Below are 18083 nucleotides of genomic sequence, written 5' to 3' on the forward strand. Positions count from 1 at the left end.
TATGCTGAATTTTGTATCGTTAGTAAAAAATATTGTAGAGGTAGCAAAACAGTAAATCTTAAGAAAGTTAACGCTAGGATTCTTTATCTACTCTGATTAGGTTTTGTCTTTCATCTTTTTCCTCTTTACTTGTAAATGAAACCAGTCACAAAGAGAATGCTTACAATACCACAAATACTGATTTTTAAAACAAAGTAAAAAAAAAATGTGTAAAGAATTAATATAACCAGGAGGTGTTTTAAAGGTCTGCTTGAAAATGTTTCTGTAAAAATGTTTGTTTGCGGCGTTACTTATGAATTTAGAGATCAAAAATGCCTATAGGGGTTTAAAAGTGATCTTGCAGATATAGACTATTGTTTTCAAATGTTTTAATGAATCATGGTTGTGATGTTAAGCATCAGTTTTATGTATGCTTATTCATATTTTTCTATAAATTAATTCTTATATTGATTGATGCAAGAGCAGACCCTGTCTAGCTGTTGAGAATCAAACCAGTTTTAGCTTCTTTTTTTGCCCCCAGCTCTTAAACGGCTTTATTTAAAATATAAAAAAAAACATGTTTCTTTAAATTCCTTTTTTTTCTATATCATTTCTGTTGTTTTAAGTGAATGTAGACTGCAGTAAAACTGGAGATAAAATTCAGCGATTTAGCAGAGAGAGCCAGAAGGTGTTTGTGAGAGTTTGCAAGAATCTGAGTGCAATCAAAAGTTAAGAGGGATTATAAACGGTGATGAGATAACACTCCACAAATGATTTGAAATAGCTGCAGAGATTAGACTAATGTAATCCAATTTAGAAGCGCCTTCCCCAAATATTTATTATTTAAGCACCATCTGTTTAACGGCTGCCGGGTCGGTCCAATGCACAGTTCTACATCAACAAGGCGATTTTTGTTGTCCTACATTTCTGTCTACCCTGTCTGAAAACCAACAAATAACCTATTTTCTTTCTGGCATAGTTATTACCCTTGTTTATGTTTACCCTCATTTAACATCTGGAAAAAGACTTTTCAAGCTAAAGTCAATTTTCACAGCCTGTTGAAGGTCATTGGCAATCCAGTCTGAGTAAAAGAGTATTTAATGAGCCAAAGGATTTTGAAACCTAAATAATTCATGATAGGGCTGTTCTTTCTTTCTTTCCGAAGTGTTTATGGGGTCATTTTTAGACTTTGTTAGCACCACCCTGACATGAATCCCAGCTCAGAGTACATAAAACATGGAGAGTGGAGCTTGAACAAACACTTTCCTCCACAGCAGAGATGATCTCCTTTTTAATTAGTCATGCAGAACTGGGTTGGAGGATAGCAGATAACATAAATCTGTTAGCCACACAAAATGATAAGGAGTTGATTAAACTGAGAAACATGAATCTAGAGAGTATTTACAAGGTTTGCTTAAAAAAAATGAATCAAATAGAATTACTGTAGAGCCAGGATAATGGCAGAATATTTTTTTTATTGATTTTTTTTTTCTTTTCTACAAAAGTTGTTAATTTTTGATTCTCCTTTGCATTAATTGCAAGCATGCTCACTCCAAAGTTTAATTGTTCTCCTGACACTGAAATCTTGCTTTCCAAACGTCCGTTCTCTCAGAACTTAACTGTTACTATCCTTTGAAAATGTGCCAACTTTTATTCACATTAGTATCTATGTGCTACCTTTAGCTCTATCTTTTCTTCCATGTGTTGCAAACTTTATTTAAGTGTCCTACTGTCACATAAAGAGAAAGTTAGCGTGTTACTCTTCTTAACTGTAATGTGACCAAAATAAAGTGCCGCTGTGATTGGAAAATTGTAATATTAAATGATTGCGATGACCAGAAGACCAATATCCTATTGCAAACATTTAAATAACATTTTGAGACTCTTTTCCAATGAATTTGTGGCAGAGGGTAAAATGTAATTTATATATATAATTAGTATTATTTGGAAAGGATGCTCTGACCGATTGCTGAATCTTGGGTTCGTGGAGGATTAGTGTGGTTTTAATCCCAGCCGTGGAACATTGGATCTGATCTTTACCCTTGCACAGTTGCTAAAGGGGCCGTGGTAGTCTCATTGATGAAACCATGTATGTTTTGTAGATCTGGGTAAGAAGTACAACTGTGTTCCTTCCCTGCGTAATTCTCCAGAAGTATGGGATACCTGGGTTGCTTACACGAACAATCCAGTCCTGGTATACCAAAGGTGAGGTTGTTCCTAGCGCAGGGTGGAGTTGCTATTATAGCACAGTTGGCTATTTTGTTTAATTTGCTACTGATTTTATTCTACAGGATCTAAAAGCCAACTAATTAAGAAAGCTTTCAAAATTAGAAGCCTTAGGATTTCATCCTAGCTTTTTTGTGGAGGGTGTGGTTAAGTGCGATATAGAGTACATCAGGTCAGCCTTAAATAACCTGCAGTTGAATTGAAGGTGCAAGGATGATATTGATCTTCTGTAACTCTGAATCTACCTGTGAAATGGGAATTGGATTGCTCCCATCTGAGAAAATGTGAATTGTTAGTGATTGGAGGATTATGTTGGAACAGCATGACCAGATTGGGGTTTTGTCTGCAGCAATGCCGGTGCTGCTCTGGTCTGTTGTAAGAAAGGAAATGTGCCAGGATTCATGATTGAAATGATGAAGATAATTGGCTGAAATGATCTTCCTCTGTTTGGTGTCCAGATTCAAAATTTGAGATAAGGGTAGCTCAATTTTTCTAGGAGGATCTTAAAAGTAGAACCAGAAGCCGGCGATGGTCTTGGCTGTGATTGACACTGGCATTTACAGCAACACAAACATTGAAAGCCCAACAATTCCAGAGATGATCATTTTGTAACAGAGGGACCATTTGAGGCAAAGGGTTGAGCCATACCAGTTTGACCTCCTGGCTAAGAAATTCTGTGTAGCTCCTTTCTCCTCACACAAACGGTGGTTCTTATGGCAACCTTCAGTAAGTATCCAAACCAAATACTTTTAATAAACAAAATTAATACATTTTCTTTTGTGAGCCATTAGCATAAGATCAAATCATTGTTTGAGACTAGAAGTATGTGTTGTCCGTCCTCTAAGTCAGTGGCTCCCAACCCTGGTCCTCAGGGACCCCAACCCTGCCCTGCATGTTTTATATATTTCTCTTTTCCAGCACTCCTGATACAAATTAGGGCTCATCCTCTAAAATCAAGTGCTGCAGAAATCATCCATTCTTTTTTGGCATGATGCAAAAAGGAAACGCCTAAAACACAGAGGACTGTGGTTCCTGAGGAACAGTGTTGGAAACCACTGCTCTAAGTGAACTACCATGTGTAGGAGGTGCGAGTCAGCAGAGAGCAGCCACCTGGGTAGAGCTGCTAACACCAGTTTCCCTAAGTTAAATCGCATCTCTGACTGAGCCAATAGCAAATACCGTAACCCCTTTTAAACCTTATGTGATGGAAGGCATCGATCCAAGTACCTAAATTTGGCAATACCCATACTATGCTGATAAAATAGCTCTTTTGACCTCATTATTATAATTAATGCTGATTTATTTATTTATTAGTTTTCTGCTGTAATAAAGTCCCTCACAAAAAGAAATCTATTTATACAGTTTAGTAGCAGAAAGAAGTTTGTTTAAGGGTACAGTAAATAGCCCTTCGCATAAAAACTGTAGAAATTGTAAACTTTATTAGTGAATGAACAAAGGTGCATTAGATTAGGGTGACCATATTTTCATTTTGAAAAACCAGGACACCTTGGAGCGGGGGGGGGCGGCGGCGGGGGATCTCTGTTCCCATGCATAGGCCTAGGTAATCCTACAATAACATGATATTAACAGCTGATTTATTAAAAATGCTTTTCAGTAAAAGTCAACAGCAATAACTCCAATAACAAATGATAATTTTATTCAAAATGTATTTATTAAAAATGCTTAACAATTCCTGTAATGAATGAATAGCACAATGATAGAAATAATGTCTCATCTAAACATCCCTCACTTAACAATAAAAGTTAACAATAACTCTCAACTCCCAATATGATGATACTCAGCCTCAGCAATGAACGAAATAATGTCTGTTCTGTAGGTTATTGGAAAAAATAAACAAATGAGCTAATTAACAAAAAATACCTCTTTTGTAACAAAAATAACTCAAAATGTACCAAAAACAAACAAACATATCAATAGAATATCTTGACTTTAGGAGTCCAGGTGGCTTTTCAGATCCCTTGCACCTCCATTGGACACCGAGACATATGTGCCTGCTTTGCACACTGTGCACAAGGCCTCCCATTTGTCTCGATCCGGTCCGAAAGCGGGGAAACTCTTTTGTAAATCGTTGGTAAACACACATTTGTGCCTTTGCATGTTGTTGGCGTACTGACAGCCACGCAATCTATATTCTGATTAAGAACAGGGCTGCCCGCACTGGCGCGGCTCAGGGGTTATGTCACACGCAGCGTCGTGCGCAGTGCCCTAGCGTCTGTAAATTTAATGGTCCAATGAAGGTAATTTAAAAAAACAGGACATTTCCTCACTTTCTAAAAAAAACCCGGGACGCCCGGGACAGGACGTGAAATACGAACATGTCCTGGGAAATACGGACGTTTGGTCACCCTACATTAGATGCTTACACTAGACTGTGCATGGATCATCTTTAACCCTTTAAAGCCCGATCCAAGAATAAAACAAAACAGAAAATTACTTTTTTTTGGTTTGAAGTCCTTATTTAGCCTTTTATCAAAATATATAAAAAGAAAAAACAGAAATACATTTTTGATATTAATAATTTATGACTATGCGATAAGTCAAGATTATTTTTTGTGTAGTCTTCTGCCCTCTGTTATCAGGTATATCTGATTATGTACAATAGAATTTTGATCAAAGTTTTTACCATTAAATTATGCAAAAGGTGTCAGACGCAAAACATTTTAGAAACTGTATGTATCAAATACGATACATTTGGCATTACAGGGTTAAAGGCCCCTTGTTTTTAAATCACTTCAAGTTTCTTAACTTTAACTCCATTCCTCTTATTAACAGGCTACTCTTAATGTGAAGGCTTGAGAAAAAAATTTTTTTTTCAGCTTTGATGTCCATCTTTAGTTATCGATCTAGAAAACATTATGTAAAACAGCTGATAGGAGATATTTACTAACGAATTCTCTGATTTGCTTCATTGACTGAATGATTACTGGATATAACAAATACAAGTCACTCACATTTTGGGCCAAGAGAAATTATAATAGGCTGTAAAGTGAATGCAGTTGTTAGTGTGAAGCATTTTTATGTGTTGGAAGCATGGATGACTGTTAACAAGTCTTGGCAGCATTCCATAATATGAGCTTGCAGGGTTTGGCTTGGGAAGGAGGTCAGGTCAGTGATCATTCAGAGCCTACTATAGGACTTATGCAACATATGGGTTCTCTACTGCACCTTGATACGTATTTGGATAGTGACATTCTCAACCATTAGTGCTCCAGAGAATCACTCACTTAGTTTAAACCTGGCCCAACACCAGGGGCTGAAAATGCAAAGCCTGTTTAATAATGTGTCAGCAAATGTCTAAGCAACATGCTTTTAAACATATTCCAGTAAAAGACATGAGAGCGGCGGTGATATGACGTTTCTAAATCTTTGATTATAGTAGGTTAAGATTTCTGTTGAATCTCAAAACTCAGACTGATTAGAAACAGCTGGCGGGAAAATTATTGCCACATCTAACCCACCAGCTGTTCATTCCACTGAGACAACAAGACTGCAAATAACCAAGTATATACACTATTCAGCATGCAATAGCAGTGCTGTTTTCCCTCTAAAAACGATGATGCTGTGAGAAATAACCGATTTGAATGCTGTTAACTGTAGGATTTAATAGAGATGAAGCAACATGCAAAGCAATAAAGAAAAACAATAAGGCTGCAAAAAAGTTCAACCTTTAAGGGTTTTAATTTATGAAGAAAAAGATATTGTTTTGCAAAAGCAAAGGTGCAAATAATGCCCTCATTATATTTCCAGGCAAAAAAAAAAAAAACAGGTTTTAGAAATGGAACTTGTAAAATTTTCTCAAAAAACAAAAAACAAACAAATTGGAGAGTATTTACAATGTGAATTGTTTTGTAGACCTCTTTGAAAAAGAAAATACAGTTAAAATTGAGTGTGTTTCTTATTTTTACACGCAGGGCACCTTCTAAAAGTTGGAACAAAGATGCATTTCTTTTTGTTAATATGGAGGATTTTGGTGAGTGTGCCTTAAGCGTGCATTTCTATATGGCAGAATTAATGCAAATTAAAGATATAGTGAAAGATTTTCATGAATTTATGAAAAGACCCGCCCGTATCCGCTCCCGAGAGGCGACGCCGAATAGACGTGTGCAAGAGCATGCATGAGCCCATTTCTCCTGTGCATGCTCAGTTTAAAAGTTACTGTTGTATCGTAAATGCAAGCTTATTTCCAAAAGAAGATTTGCAAATTTTCCACTATGTCAGACTCGCCACCGGTACGTGAAAATGGGGGCGAGCACGTAGGACGGCCTTACGTAAACATATCACAAAGATGACTGACAATTAGGAGGACCACTTATTTTAATAATCCACCCAGAAATAGAACATCCTCCACGATACCTTTAAGCAGCATTTCTAATTTTATATATTTTTTTTATTTATTTGATTTTCTATTGGTCAAATCAAGGAAGAAATTAGCATTGATATTTATTATTTTGCATATCCTTTATTAATTTTCTTTTATCTATTTTTTTTAATCAAAAAATTAACATGAAGTATTTATGATTGTCAAAGAAATGTTTTGTGTTTCTCTTTTATTCTGGACAAAAACTAGATAGATAGATAGATAGATAGATAGATAGATAGATAGATAGATAGATAGATAGATAGATAGATAGATAGAATAGAGAGGTATGTTTTTATTAGATACTATCAGCAAGATGGTAAATGAAATCAAACGGCTGAATGAAACTAAAAAGGATTCACCAAGTCCAAAATCACCCTTCTTGACCAACGGAATACATAAATTCCATATAAGATGAAGGTCTGCAACAAATCCAGGCACAAATCCATTTAATCATATTCACTCATTACTTGCGAGCAAAGCTAATGGCAAATTAAAGGAGTGATAACCTGGTGTTTCGTGTATAAAATTGCTTTAAAAGTCACGTTTCATTAGTTTTAGGGGAAAAAAGAATAAAAGGATAATAAATTACCCCTTTTCTTACCTCTTTTTTATTCAAGGGTCCACATACGAATGTGACTAGTTTGTTACTTTGTTCATTTGGATGTAGCATTGAGATCATTACTAGTTTCCCATAGTTTTTTTCTATCATGCTTTTCTGATCTCTTTAGGTAAAAGGTTACATAAGCTGCAACATTTGCTGACTGACTAAAGGCAGTTCTTTCATGCATCTAACAATATCTTATTCTGCTTTTAGGAAGTATATTTTGCTCTGACACAGAACTAGCTTGGTTTTACAAATTCTAATCAGTAAGTTTACTTTTGAGAAGAGATTATGTAGGGATTTTAGAAAAAAAATGGTCAGAGATCCCTCTTTCCCTCTCTTTGTTTCAATCATGTGTGTCAAAGGTGAAATCATTTTATTTTAAGGCATTGACAATAATTGTTATACCGATGAGTTTTTAAAAAAGCAGATACAACTTTTTTTATTTCCCCTGTTTAAAGTTGTTCAACAAATGTGCTTGGCATTAAATTAACATTTATTATTCCTACAAAATGTTTGATATATGAAAACTGCTTTGATTGCAGGGTTTGCCTTTTTTAATTAAGATTGTCAGATCATTTCCAGGGAAACAGCTGTTTGTATCAGTAGGAGAATGAAAGGGTGCTGGTAAATAGAGAGTGTATGTGAACCTTAGCCAAAGCTTACGCTCCAGAGGGCGACTCACATGAGGGAAAGACATGGGTGGAAGCAGAGATTACTCTGGGAGATAGAGTGCGGCTGGTTAAAGAGGATCAGTTTATCTTCACCGAGGCCTACATGACTCCCTGAGGGCTTTGAGAGAGGCTAACTCTTTTTTTTATCCTTCATTTGATCGGAACATGGCAGAAGCGTTTAGCATGAATGTGAATTGTGTGGATTTCCTTTTTAAACCGGATCCATTTTGTAAATTTCTGATTCCTCCTAACTTTTATTAATAATAAATAATAATTTATTATTTATAATGTCATAATTTTACTACAGAGATCACATAAATGTCTTCCATACATTTGTGACTCTTAATTTTTGACATTTACTGCTCAGCTGATGGATTTTAATCCCATAACCAGATAATTCACTTGTCATGGTAATCTGGCTCCCCCTGCAGGTGGCATGGAATACTACAGCAGAAGCATTGGTTTGTAAACTCAGTTTAAGCTCAGACAAGCATAACAGACTCGATAAAGATTTGTCAAGTTTTGACCCTGTTATTTGAAATTCTTTTGCAGACCCAAATCTCATAGCAATGATGCCCTGCAGCTAAATTAAAAAGAATTGGAAAAAAGTGTTTATTCTGATGAAAGGAATCCTATTAGCACATGTTAAGCGTGGCCAGACTAAATTCTAGCCTGCAGCAAAGTATAATTAGGACAGAGCTGAATGAGGCAGCATAGTATCATAACATCATCCTCTGGTATGTTATTTTATTTTATCTCTGCAGGATTCAAGTTGTTTTTAATTCCACATCTTTAATAATATTTTTTTTTCATAAACACACATACGCACCCTCACATATTTGCAACCCGGATAGAAAGAGCTCTGGATTAGTGAAGATTTTTCCTCATTTAATAAACAATTGGATGACACACTTGCGGGGATAAGCCTCAAAGATACACAAGAACGGTGTGGAGTGAGGGCACCGCAGGGCATTATCCTACTTCATCAGAGGTATCATTCAGACCACATGCGTGCATCCCAGTGATTTCCTGCAGAAGGTACACAAACGTAAAGATAAAACCCTGATCCTTTATGATTGAGCTACATCTACAAAATGCATATTAGTCATTGCACATTGCATTCAAAACGTGATGACATCCTCAGGGTTGCTGCAACAGCTCAGGCATTAGTTTGTGTTTCAGCTCAGGAATAAGGTCAATCAGAGAGGAAAACAAAACCAGAGCACCGTCAGGATTTGTGTCGAAAATCTGAATATAGAAGATTCATCTGTACCTTAGGCAGCAGTGCATTATTAATCAGCATCCATCTAACAAGACAATGATGATAAAGATGTTTATTTTATGCATACACGACACGTCAATGGCTTCCTTTCCTGACAGCTTTGAAAGGAGCACGCATAATATAAAGCCATAAAAATATAAAACAGGAAAATGTTTCGGACTCCCAGTTTAGACTGATAATGAAGGGATTATAAGCAGATGTTTATTCTCTACTTTACTGTACTTGTTGAAGTTTAGACTAATTGATCTGCGTGGTGGAAAAAAAAAGTTAAGATCACAGCATGGTGTGTATTATATACAAGTTTTAAGATAGACAGACCTATAATGCATAGATGTAAAATGTAAGCAAATTCCTACATGTTGTTTTTTTTTTTAAATTAGCTTTATGTGCTTAGAGATCATTTTTTTACACAAAAAAGCTCCAGCTTGGTAAGAATGGATATAAAGCATCTGAAAACCTCATTATGCTTTTATCTAAACCTTTGAATTGTAGCTCTGTCTGATCAATGTCCTGCTGGAAGGCAAACCGCTGCTCCAGTCTCCAGTCTTTTATCAACCCAGTTAACTTGTCTGTACTGAATAAAAGCATACCCACATAATGATGCTGTGAACACCATGGTTTAGCCTTAGGGTTATTTGGGATAGGAAATTGCAGTCTTATTTTTTGGCTATTCATAACCTTAAAACAAAGTGGTCTTCCCCATCCTTTGTCAGGTCAGATTGTTGGAGAGGACAATTAATTGGTGTCAATCAAAAGACACTTTCAGGAGAGCTGAGGATCTCTGCAGCTTTGTCAGAGGGGCTTCGGCTGACTGCTTTTAGCTTTCTATAATGTATTATGGTTGTCCATCCATCCATGTTCCATCACACTTGTCCCTGCTGGGGGTGTTGCTGCCTATCTCCAGCTGTTAATGGGGGAGAGGCGGGGTACACCCTGGACAGGTCGCCAGTCTTTCGCAGGGCAACACAGAGGCAAACAATCATTCACAAACCTAAGGAGAATTTAGAGAAACCAATTAACATAACAGTCATGTTTTGCGACTTTGGGAGGAAGCCGGAGTACCTGGAGAGAACCAATGCATGCACAGGGAGAACATCCAAACTCCATGCAGAAAGACCCCGGGCCAGGAATCAAACCCAGAACCTTCTTGCTGCAAGGCAGAAGCAAATCATACCTCTCTGGGATTTTTTTTTTATTTTCTAAAAATTATTTACTCCAATGACTCATTATTCTTGCACTTTGCTATTTGCTCTGCATTGCTCCACAAGAAAATACAAACAGGTTATTATATTTCTGCTTCTTTTATGAAAAAATAGAATAAAAAATGTATGTTTGTGCTTTTTAAGGCACTAAAGGTAGCTTTAGGCTTTGATGTTGCTTTTGATTTTACCTCTTAGAGATTGATATATGTTTTGCAGCCACCATAAACACAATCACTATCAGGTCTGTTTATTAATGCAACTTGTGCCGAATATTGCTGCAACACAATGATAGCACAGGAAAGTGCAAAGTGATAAAGTAAAAGTTGCTTTTATGCTCTGTATCTCTGTCCACTGGACACAGGTATATAACGATTGGTCTGAGTGAGAACTGATTGGTATACTGCCAAATGAAGTTAAGGGCTGAAACAATTAAACGGACTGATCATATAAACCAATAAACAACTGAATCATCAACTTATTTATTGTAATTGAAGAATCATTAAGTAGAGTATACAGAATCTAAAATATGCCTTTTGCTAAAAGAATATCTCATTCTGTGCAGTAATAAATACAAAACTTTATAACAATGCAAACAATTTACAATAAGATGAATATCTGAAATGCAAAAGCATATCTTTCTCTAGATATGCTTGACGCTTTCAATACAAAAACAATTAAATTTAATTTCTGAACACTTAACTTGAACAAATATTTACTGCAGTATATTACTTACCGTACCTTAACAGATATCTTTTAGAAAAAATATTATATAAAAAAAGCACAAATTAATTGAATCCTAAAATAATTGATAACAGGTTCCCTACTTTAGCCTCAGTAGAGAGAGTGGTGTTATTTTTCAGCCATTGACCTTTTCTGTTCCTCGAAACTTCACATAAACTAAAGATACTTTTAACTGATCTGCTGGTGAACGCAGGAGGTTAGCAGCAGGTAACTTTAAGTTCTGTGGTTTAAAAAAAGTTACCTTTAAAAATTATATTCATTAAAAAAAATGATTTTCTGCATAGGAAAAGATGTTTGTGTATGTAAAAATAATTACAAAGTTTTGAGATTTAGACATAAATCTATAAATTAGATTAAAGCTCCCTAAGATGTTGCCATACATTACAGTACCACTTACCTCACATTATTTAGATTTTATGCATAAAAATTGGTAAAAGTAGTTCTTTTTTTTTTTTCCAAACATTTTTTATTAGTTTTATGTTTTCACAAATAAAAACAATAGATCATACAATGTACTGCTTATAGTCTTACATCGGTATGCAAAGAAAAACAAACAAACAAAAAAAAAAAACAAACAAAAAAAAAAACAAAGGGGGGAAGCCAGCGCACAGTGTTACATTTATGTAATATCATGTATCCAATAGACATGTTTAAGGCCTGATAACACAAACATACCTAGCGGTGGTGGTAAGAGAAAGGAAAAGAAAAATGCCTAGTGATACGAAGGGAGGGTGTCCTTTAGTTAAGACCTGGTGAGACCTTCCACTTCATAGAATTCTGACCTCTCATCACCAGTTGTGTCAACTCTTTAGGTAGATAGCTAAGCACAGGAGACCACATATCAAGAAAATGTTTTTCATTACCCTTAAGAACCGCACAAATCCTTTCATGAGGGAGGACCCTAAATATTTCCCTGTACCACTGTGTGACAGTTGGTGGCGTATTCTTAATCCAATTAATTAAAATGCATCTTCTGCCCAGCAGCAATAATTTGTCACAAAGCTTAAAGTGTGATTGTGTCAGAGTGACTGATTTTGAGGGGAGGCCAAGAAGAAACAGACCTGGGTCACATCTGATCTTTACATGAGGTAAAAGTAGTTCTGAGATCACAATTTTTGTTTGGGTTGAGCTACATTTAAAGTGGGAGTTAAATATAGAATGGGTTGTAGTGTCATAAGGTTTTCTGTTGTGAATGAATGTAAAAAAAAACACACAGATTGATTGATAATCTCACTTTAAAATATAATTACGGAAGTTAGAAAGACTCCTGCAGAAATGATGATTGATCCTGGAGTTTGGTCCATATCATCCAGCGTGAGAAGCAGCACTTCATCTACATCCAACATACTTGAGCATCAGGCATTAAAGCCTTAAATGATATGAAATATTACTGCTAAACTATGACGAAAACAAACAAAATTATATTTTGATGAGACTGTAAGCCTTATTTTAAAAGACCATCACAATAGCTTTGTAATGGCTGGTTAGATAAACTTATGATACCTAGTTTCATTTTTCAATAAGCTTTTAATTTTGAAAATGATCTTTGATTTTTATGATGAAAGGTGATGAGAATTTCTTCTTTTTTACATCTTTAGCTTACTTACTTATGTGCAGTAAATTCCACAATGAGAAAGGTTGAATTTGATTATACTTTATTTTGAAAGATTTTTTTTGAAGAATTATTTTAAAATTTTATTTTTAATCCTCTTTTTATGTATAAGCAAATACCATTAATTTGTTTGCTTTCTCTTTTTACATTAAAGGCCTCTATTTAATTTTTTATACTTTTTTTTGCAAAGAATATCTCTGAGCTTTATTTTTCAACAACATCCTTAATCTCTTTGACACGACTGGTTATGTTCCATTCAAATCTCCTCCTTTATTATTATCCTCTTTGAAAGGTTAAGACTTTTATTTTGCAGAGTAGCTTAAAAAACGTATTTTGAAAAGCATAAGTAATCCTCTACTCATGCTTTTTTTGGAATATTCAATCTAATTTTGCTATAATCTAACTAAGACTATAATTTTTAGGAATTCTTTAAGAGTCCTTGTTTATAAAACAAACATAATCCTTTTTCATGACCAGGTTAGTTTAAAGCTTTTCGCTATAATTGCTTAAGTTTAAGGTGTATCAAGAAAAGAATCTCATGTTAAATGGATTTGGATAATTAAACACTTGACCAACCCTAATTTGTAAAGTAAAGCGGTATCTGGTCACTCTGAGAACAGCTTTTTAGATTGTACGTTGTGACTAAAAGAAACTTAAAGACTAATACTAGATATCATATATTAATTGAAGATTAAATTAGAGACAGAAATGATTTTAAAAGGATCTACGCATATAAACATCAGCCCTCCTGTCTCTTCTCATTCAAGAAAAAAAGGAAAGGAGGCGTGTCTATCTGAGCAGATGTGGCGATCTCAGCAGGGGGTCTGCTCCACTCGCTCTCTTTCATCTGTGGTCTGCCCATGATCCTGTCTGAGCACATTAGGCACACATTTCTCAGTTTCCCTCTCTGCAACTGGAAGACTTTTAGGGACAGCTGGAGTTCTGACTTCATTTTCCCGCTGCAGTTTTTGAACCGAAATTCAAACTGGAGACACAGATAGAAATCGGCTGCTGGGATCAGCTGATCCAGCTTCAGTTGTCGGGTTCTGGTGACTGGGCACCCTGTGAGTCTAAAAGCCTCCTCTCAGATCTTGTATTTATAACTTCCAATTGTTGTTCGGGTGTTTTTACTGTAGCTGTGATGATCGCAAACAGTTATTGCACAAAGTATCTGTTTTTTTCTCTTTCTTTTTTCTGGTCTTTATAAAACTAACATAGAGATCCTTTTCCTTTTTATGGGGTGTTTGTGCCTTTTTTTGACAATGCATCCTATATATACCCCTAAAAATATTTTAAGGTATATATGCATTTATTCTTTTTGACTGTATTGTGATCAGTTTTACATTTTATCACATTAATAATATAAAAAAAAATTCTAAATTAAGTTTCAACCTTTTCTTCATACTTTTTGTGTCCCTTTTAAATAATAGTAAAAGAAACACACAGTTGATTTTATTCTTTTATAAAGCAGTGTGGATTTTTTTTATTTTTATAACATGACTTGATATTAATTTCTGCATGACTTAATAATCACCAAGCTTTTGTTTTATTCAAACCAATATCCCAACAAATATCCCATCTGCTGATAAGGTTTTTTTTTTTTTTTTTGGGCTTGATGCATAATTACATATTAATACATTACAATTGTTGAGTTTCAACGCACATTGAAGCTATAAATATCTATCCAAATCAATTTTACGCTATTTTTCTATCTTTTATTCCAGAGTAATATGAGAAAAACAAGCTATTAGCTGATTAAATAGCTGAACTATCTGTTAAGTGATCAGCCTGCATTCATCTGCTAAATGCACATATCTGCATTCATCTTGCAATTTGAAAACTGTTATATTAATAAGAGGGATATGTAGAGCTCCATAAGGTGTCGTATCTGGTCTGTCTGTTCAAATAACATCATTTGTCTTTTAGCCAGCTGACCATCAACTGTACAGTAACAGGCAATGTTAGAACAGTACAGGAAGTTAGCTGCAATCATTTATGTTTAGTCTGAGTAAGATTTAAGATTTAACTTGGTTTTTTTATGATAATCAGTTTATTCTCTGATTACTCATTTTATGTTTTAATTTCTAAGTATCCATAGTCCAGAAGGTAAATAAAAGGGAATTTTCTCCTGAGATTATTCTTTAGGTATTATCATCTGGTTGAGCCATTCTGAACACTATATTCATTCATACATTTTTTCCAAGCACCAAAATATCAAGCAAATTAGGACAAGTTTAGTTATTTAAAGATCACCTTAAGACAAATATGAATTTTTAAAAATGTCACACTTCCTAAAAATGAACATGTTCTAAACCTGTGTTTGTAGTTGAACATGATAAATGAAATTATTTTACTGCCCCAAATATTGATTCACCTTTGGTGAATTTTTCTGTATCTTTTTAGGTGAAAAAAACAATGAACTCCTTATTAACCTCATGTTTCCTCTTGTGTTATTGTTCCAGGTGACACCAGGAAGGTGGAGATGCCCAGCAGGGAGATTGAGGTGGTGAAAGGCCAGATGGTGGTCTTACAGGCCTGGTACAGCCCCAGCTCAGATATCTCCCAGAATACAGTCATTTGGCACTTTACAGGGAATGACTCCAAGCAGGTAAGAAGCTCAGCTGGAACAGTGAAAGCATCTGTTAGATATCTGATGTCTAAACTTGAAAAAAATGACATGTTAGTTTTGTTCACAAAAACATAATTGTAATATCCTGGATGTAGATTTCAAGAGTTGGTTTTCAAGCATCAGATTTAAGAAAGAAAACATTTTCAGTTTGCTCACACATTCAAAGGGTCAATATTTATTTTAGATAATACTTTTAGTTTAAATAAGTTTAAATAAAAAAATATTCTGAAAACATATTTCAATGGCATTGTTTCCTTGTGTTTTAATAATCTCCAAGTTATCATCTGAGCTCTGTGTATCAATAAATATTCATCATTATTTTTATTTATTTTTTACATCTTGGTGTTCTTCCAGTCTACCTGCTGCACCCGTAGTATGACCCTATTCAAACCACTGATGATTAAATAGAGAAGTTACTTTGAAAGAATTACCATAAAGTGCAGCTTTTTATTTGATCCTGTAGTACTATAGCAGAGTTCAGTGAACTTAAAATCCTTGGATGAAAACACAACATAACAGATTTGTTTGTATACGTTGATGATTCCCTGTCAGATGGATGTTTGCTTGAGGTCTGCTCAACTTTAAATTAAAGTCAAACAAAATGTGTAGTTTTTTTGCATAGTGCATTTTCTGTCTGTGATCTCCTGAGTTTAGGATCATATTAAACTTCACAGCTAATGATTAATATAAGACATAAGTAGAGAGCTAAGAATAGATGATGTTAAGGAAAAATGACACTTTCTCACATTTTGCTGCCCTGCTTCCATGTGATCTCTGTCAGATACATATCTGCACAAGCGATTAATATAATCTAAACAATTTCAGCGTGTGACGCCTTTGAGCTTATCTCTGACAGCAAATCAGCCAAGATTTTAACATTTTCCATCTGTATATATCAGGATTATCTTCATGTTAGGTTGTCCTCTGTTGTTAATCTGCACATCTTGATTTGCTAAATTATATAAGAATATGTCTTCTGAATTTCTTTATAATTTGTTTCTCTGTTTATTGGAATATTGCGATAGAACAACACAAAGTGATGTTCTCAGTGACGTGATGATTTTCAGCATTTTTAAATATAAAGATGCTGAGAGGTATGACCTGCATTTGGATTCAGCCGTTTTTACTCTGATATGACTTCAATGACATTTATGTTGATCAATTGCCTCCATGAGTTTGCCTGATGAGAATATTATTTCCTGTCTTAGAGAAAATGCAGCTGTTTTAAGGTGGCGTTGATGGTTTAATGGAGAGCATCAGTGAACAGAAAGCATCATGAAGACCTTGAAACACTCAGTACAGTTCAGGGACAAAGTTTTGAAGCAGTTTTTTTTTCAAACACAATTTGTATTGTAAAATATGCTGATGATGATATCACTCTGAACACCCCATCCTCATATTAAAACTTGGCGTTGTATTGAAATCGCAAAATAACATCTAAATAATTTAAAGATTGTGATGATAACAAAGGGATACGAGTATATTTGAGTGGCAGGTGCTCAGTATTATTGACTTTGAGCATGCTATATATTCCCTAAGAAACACAGAAAGAACAACCCTTAAAACTGCTTCATAACAGAATGTCTCTTTGTTTTTAGGGATGCATCACTTCAATATTATTATTTACATTGGCCTCAGTTCTGAAGAAAATACTATATCTGGTATTAATAAAGGGGCAGATCTCTTCACTCTATCTTTTACAAGTTTTAAGATATTTATTGCCCAACCGTGGTGGGTTGGTAAATATGTTATTTAATCAGATAATATTTGGACTGTTGTCTGTTGTTTATGAACACAGGCCCTACCGCCTGTGTGCTAGAATAACAAATGAAAGTGTGAATCCAGCTTAAATCATGGTCTAACAGATATTTCTGCACATACATGTAATACCTTCACCACAGCTTCCCTTCAAAATATAAAAAGCTATTATCAAATATTATTCCGCTCCAGTGGTGTCAAAAGTACACACTTTTGTTACTTAAGTAGAAGTATAGCTACTGCAGTTTAAAAACACTCTGGTAAAAGTTAATGTATCAACTTGAACTCTTTATTCAAGTAAAAGTGAAAAAGTATGTGCTTCAAAAACTACTTAAAGTATAAAAGTATAAAGTAACCTTAAAAAAAAAACAGACAGGTGCCACTATATGAATAGTCGAAAAAGCTCAATTTTTCAACTTTTTCGAAAAATTCTTAGAGATAGGGCCAAGAATGAGGGAGGTCTTGTTGGTCTCCGTCTCCAACTCCCGATACGCTCTCATCTGCGTCCGACCTTTCAGACATTTCTACATCTTTTTCTCAATCCAACATTGTAGCATGGCATAGACAATTTACGTTTGCAGTTTGAAGAACACCTGCTTGCTTCTGATGATTTCCTTTAGCTAACCAATGAGTGTTTGAGTTATATGACTCATCCAACACTAGTTTTCACTAGATGTGGATGGCGCCAATGATCTGCATGATGCAAACATGATGTGAAATAAATATTTATAAACATTGAAACTGAAGCCAAGAGTAATGAGTAATGAGTAATGTTTGTTTTAAAAATGTAAGGAAAAAAAGTACAGATACTTGTGTGAAAATGTAATGAGTAGAAGTCAGCAGTAGTAAGAAAAATAAGTAATGGAGTAAAGTGTAGATACCTATAAAGTGTACTTAAGTACAGTAACAAAGTATTTGTACTGCGTTACTTGACACCTGTTCAGCTCCAATTCAAAATTATTTCAGTAAAAAACTATTGACTAAAACTAGTAAAACCC

General features: G+C 34.9%; 1 protein-coding gene across 3 annotated transcripts in view; it reads left to right on the top strand.

Moving 5' to 3' along the window:
• The window catches only part of esamb (endothelial cell adhesion molecule b), a 104930-nt gene that overhangs the window by 65707 nt on the left and 21140 nt on the right, over window positions 1-18083 (top strand). For 2 of the 3 annotated variants that reach the window (XM_038303363.1, XM_038303364.1), the window contains exon 2: window positions 15161-15306. In XM_038303363.1, coding sequence (XP_038159291.1) covers window positions 15161-15306 — 146 coding nt within the window. Of the gene's footprint in view, window positions 1-13544; window positions 13763-15160; window positions 15307-18083 lie in introns of those variants that run through there. The other variant, XM_038303365.1, reaches the window with a different exon arrangement.

Source organism: Cyprinodon tularosa, unplaced genomic scaffold, assembly GCF_016077235.1.
Source record: "Cyprinodon tularosa strain WSP-4 unplaced genomic scaffold, ASM1607723v1 ctg51, whole genome shotgun sequence".
NCBI classification, from domain to species: Eukaryota; Metazoa; Chordata; class Actinopteri; order Cyprinodontiformes; family Cyprinodontidae; genus Cyprinodon; species Cyprinodon tularosa.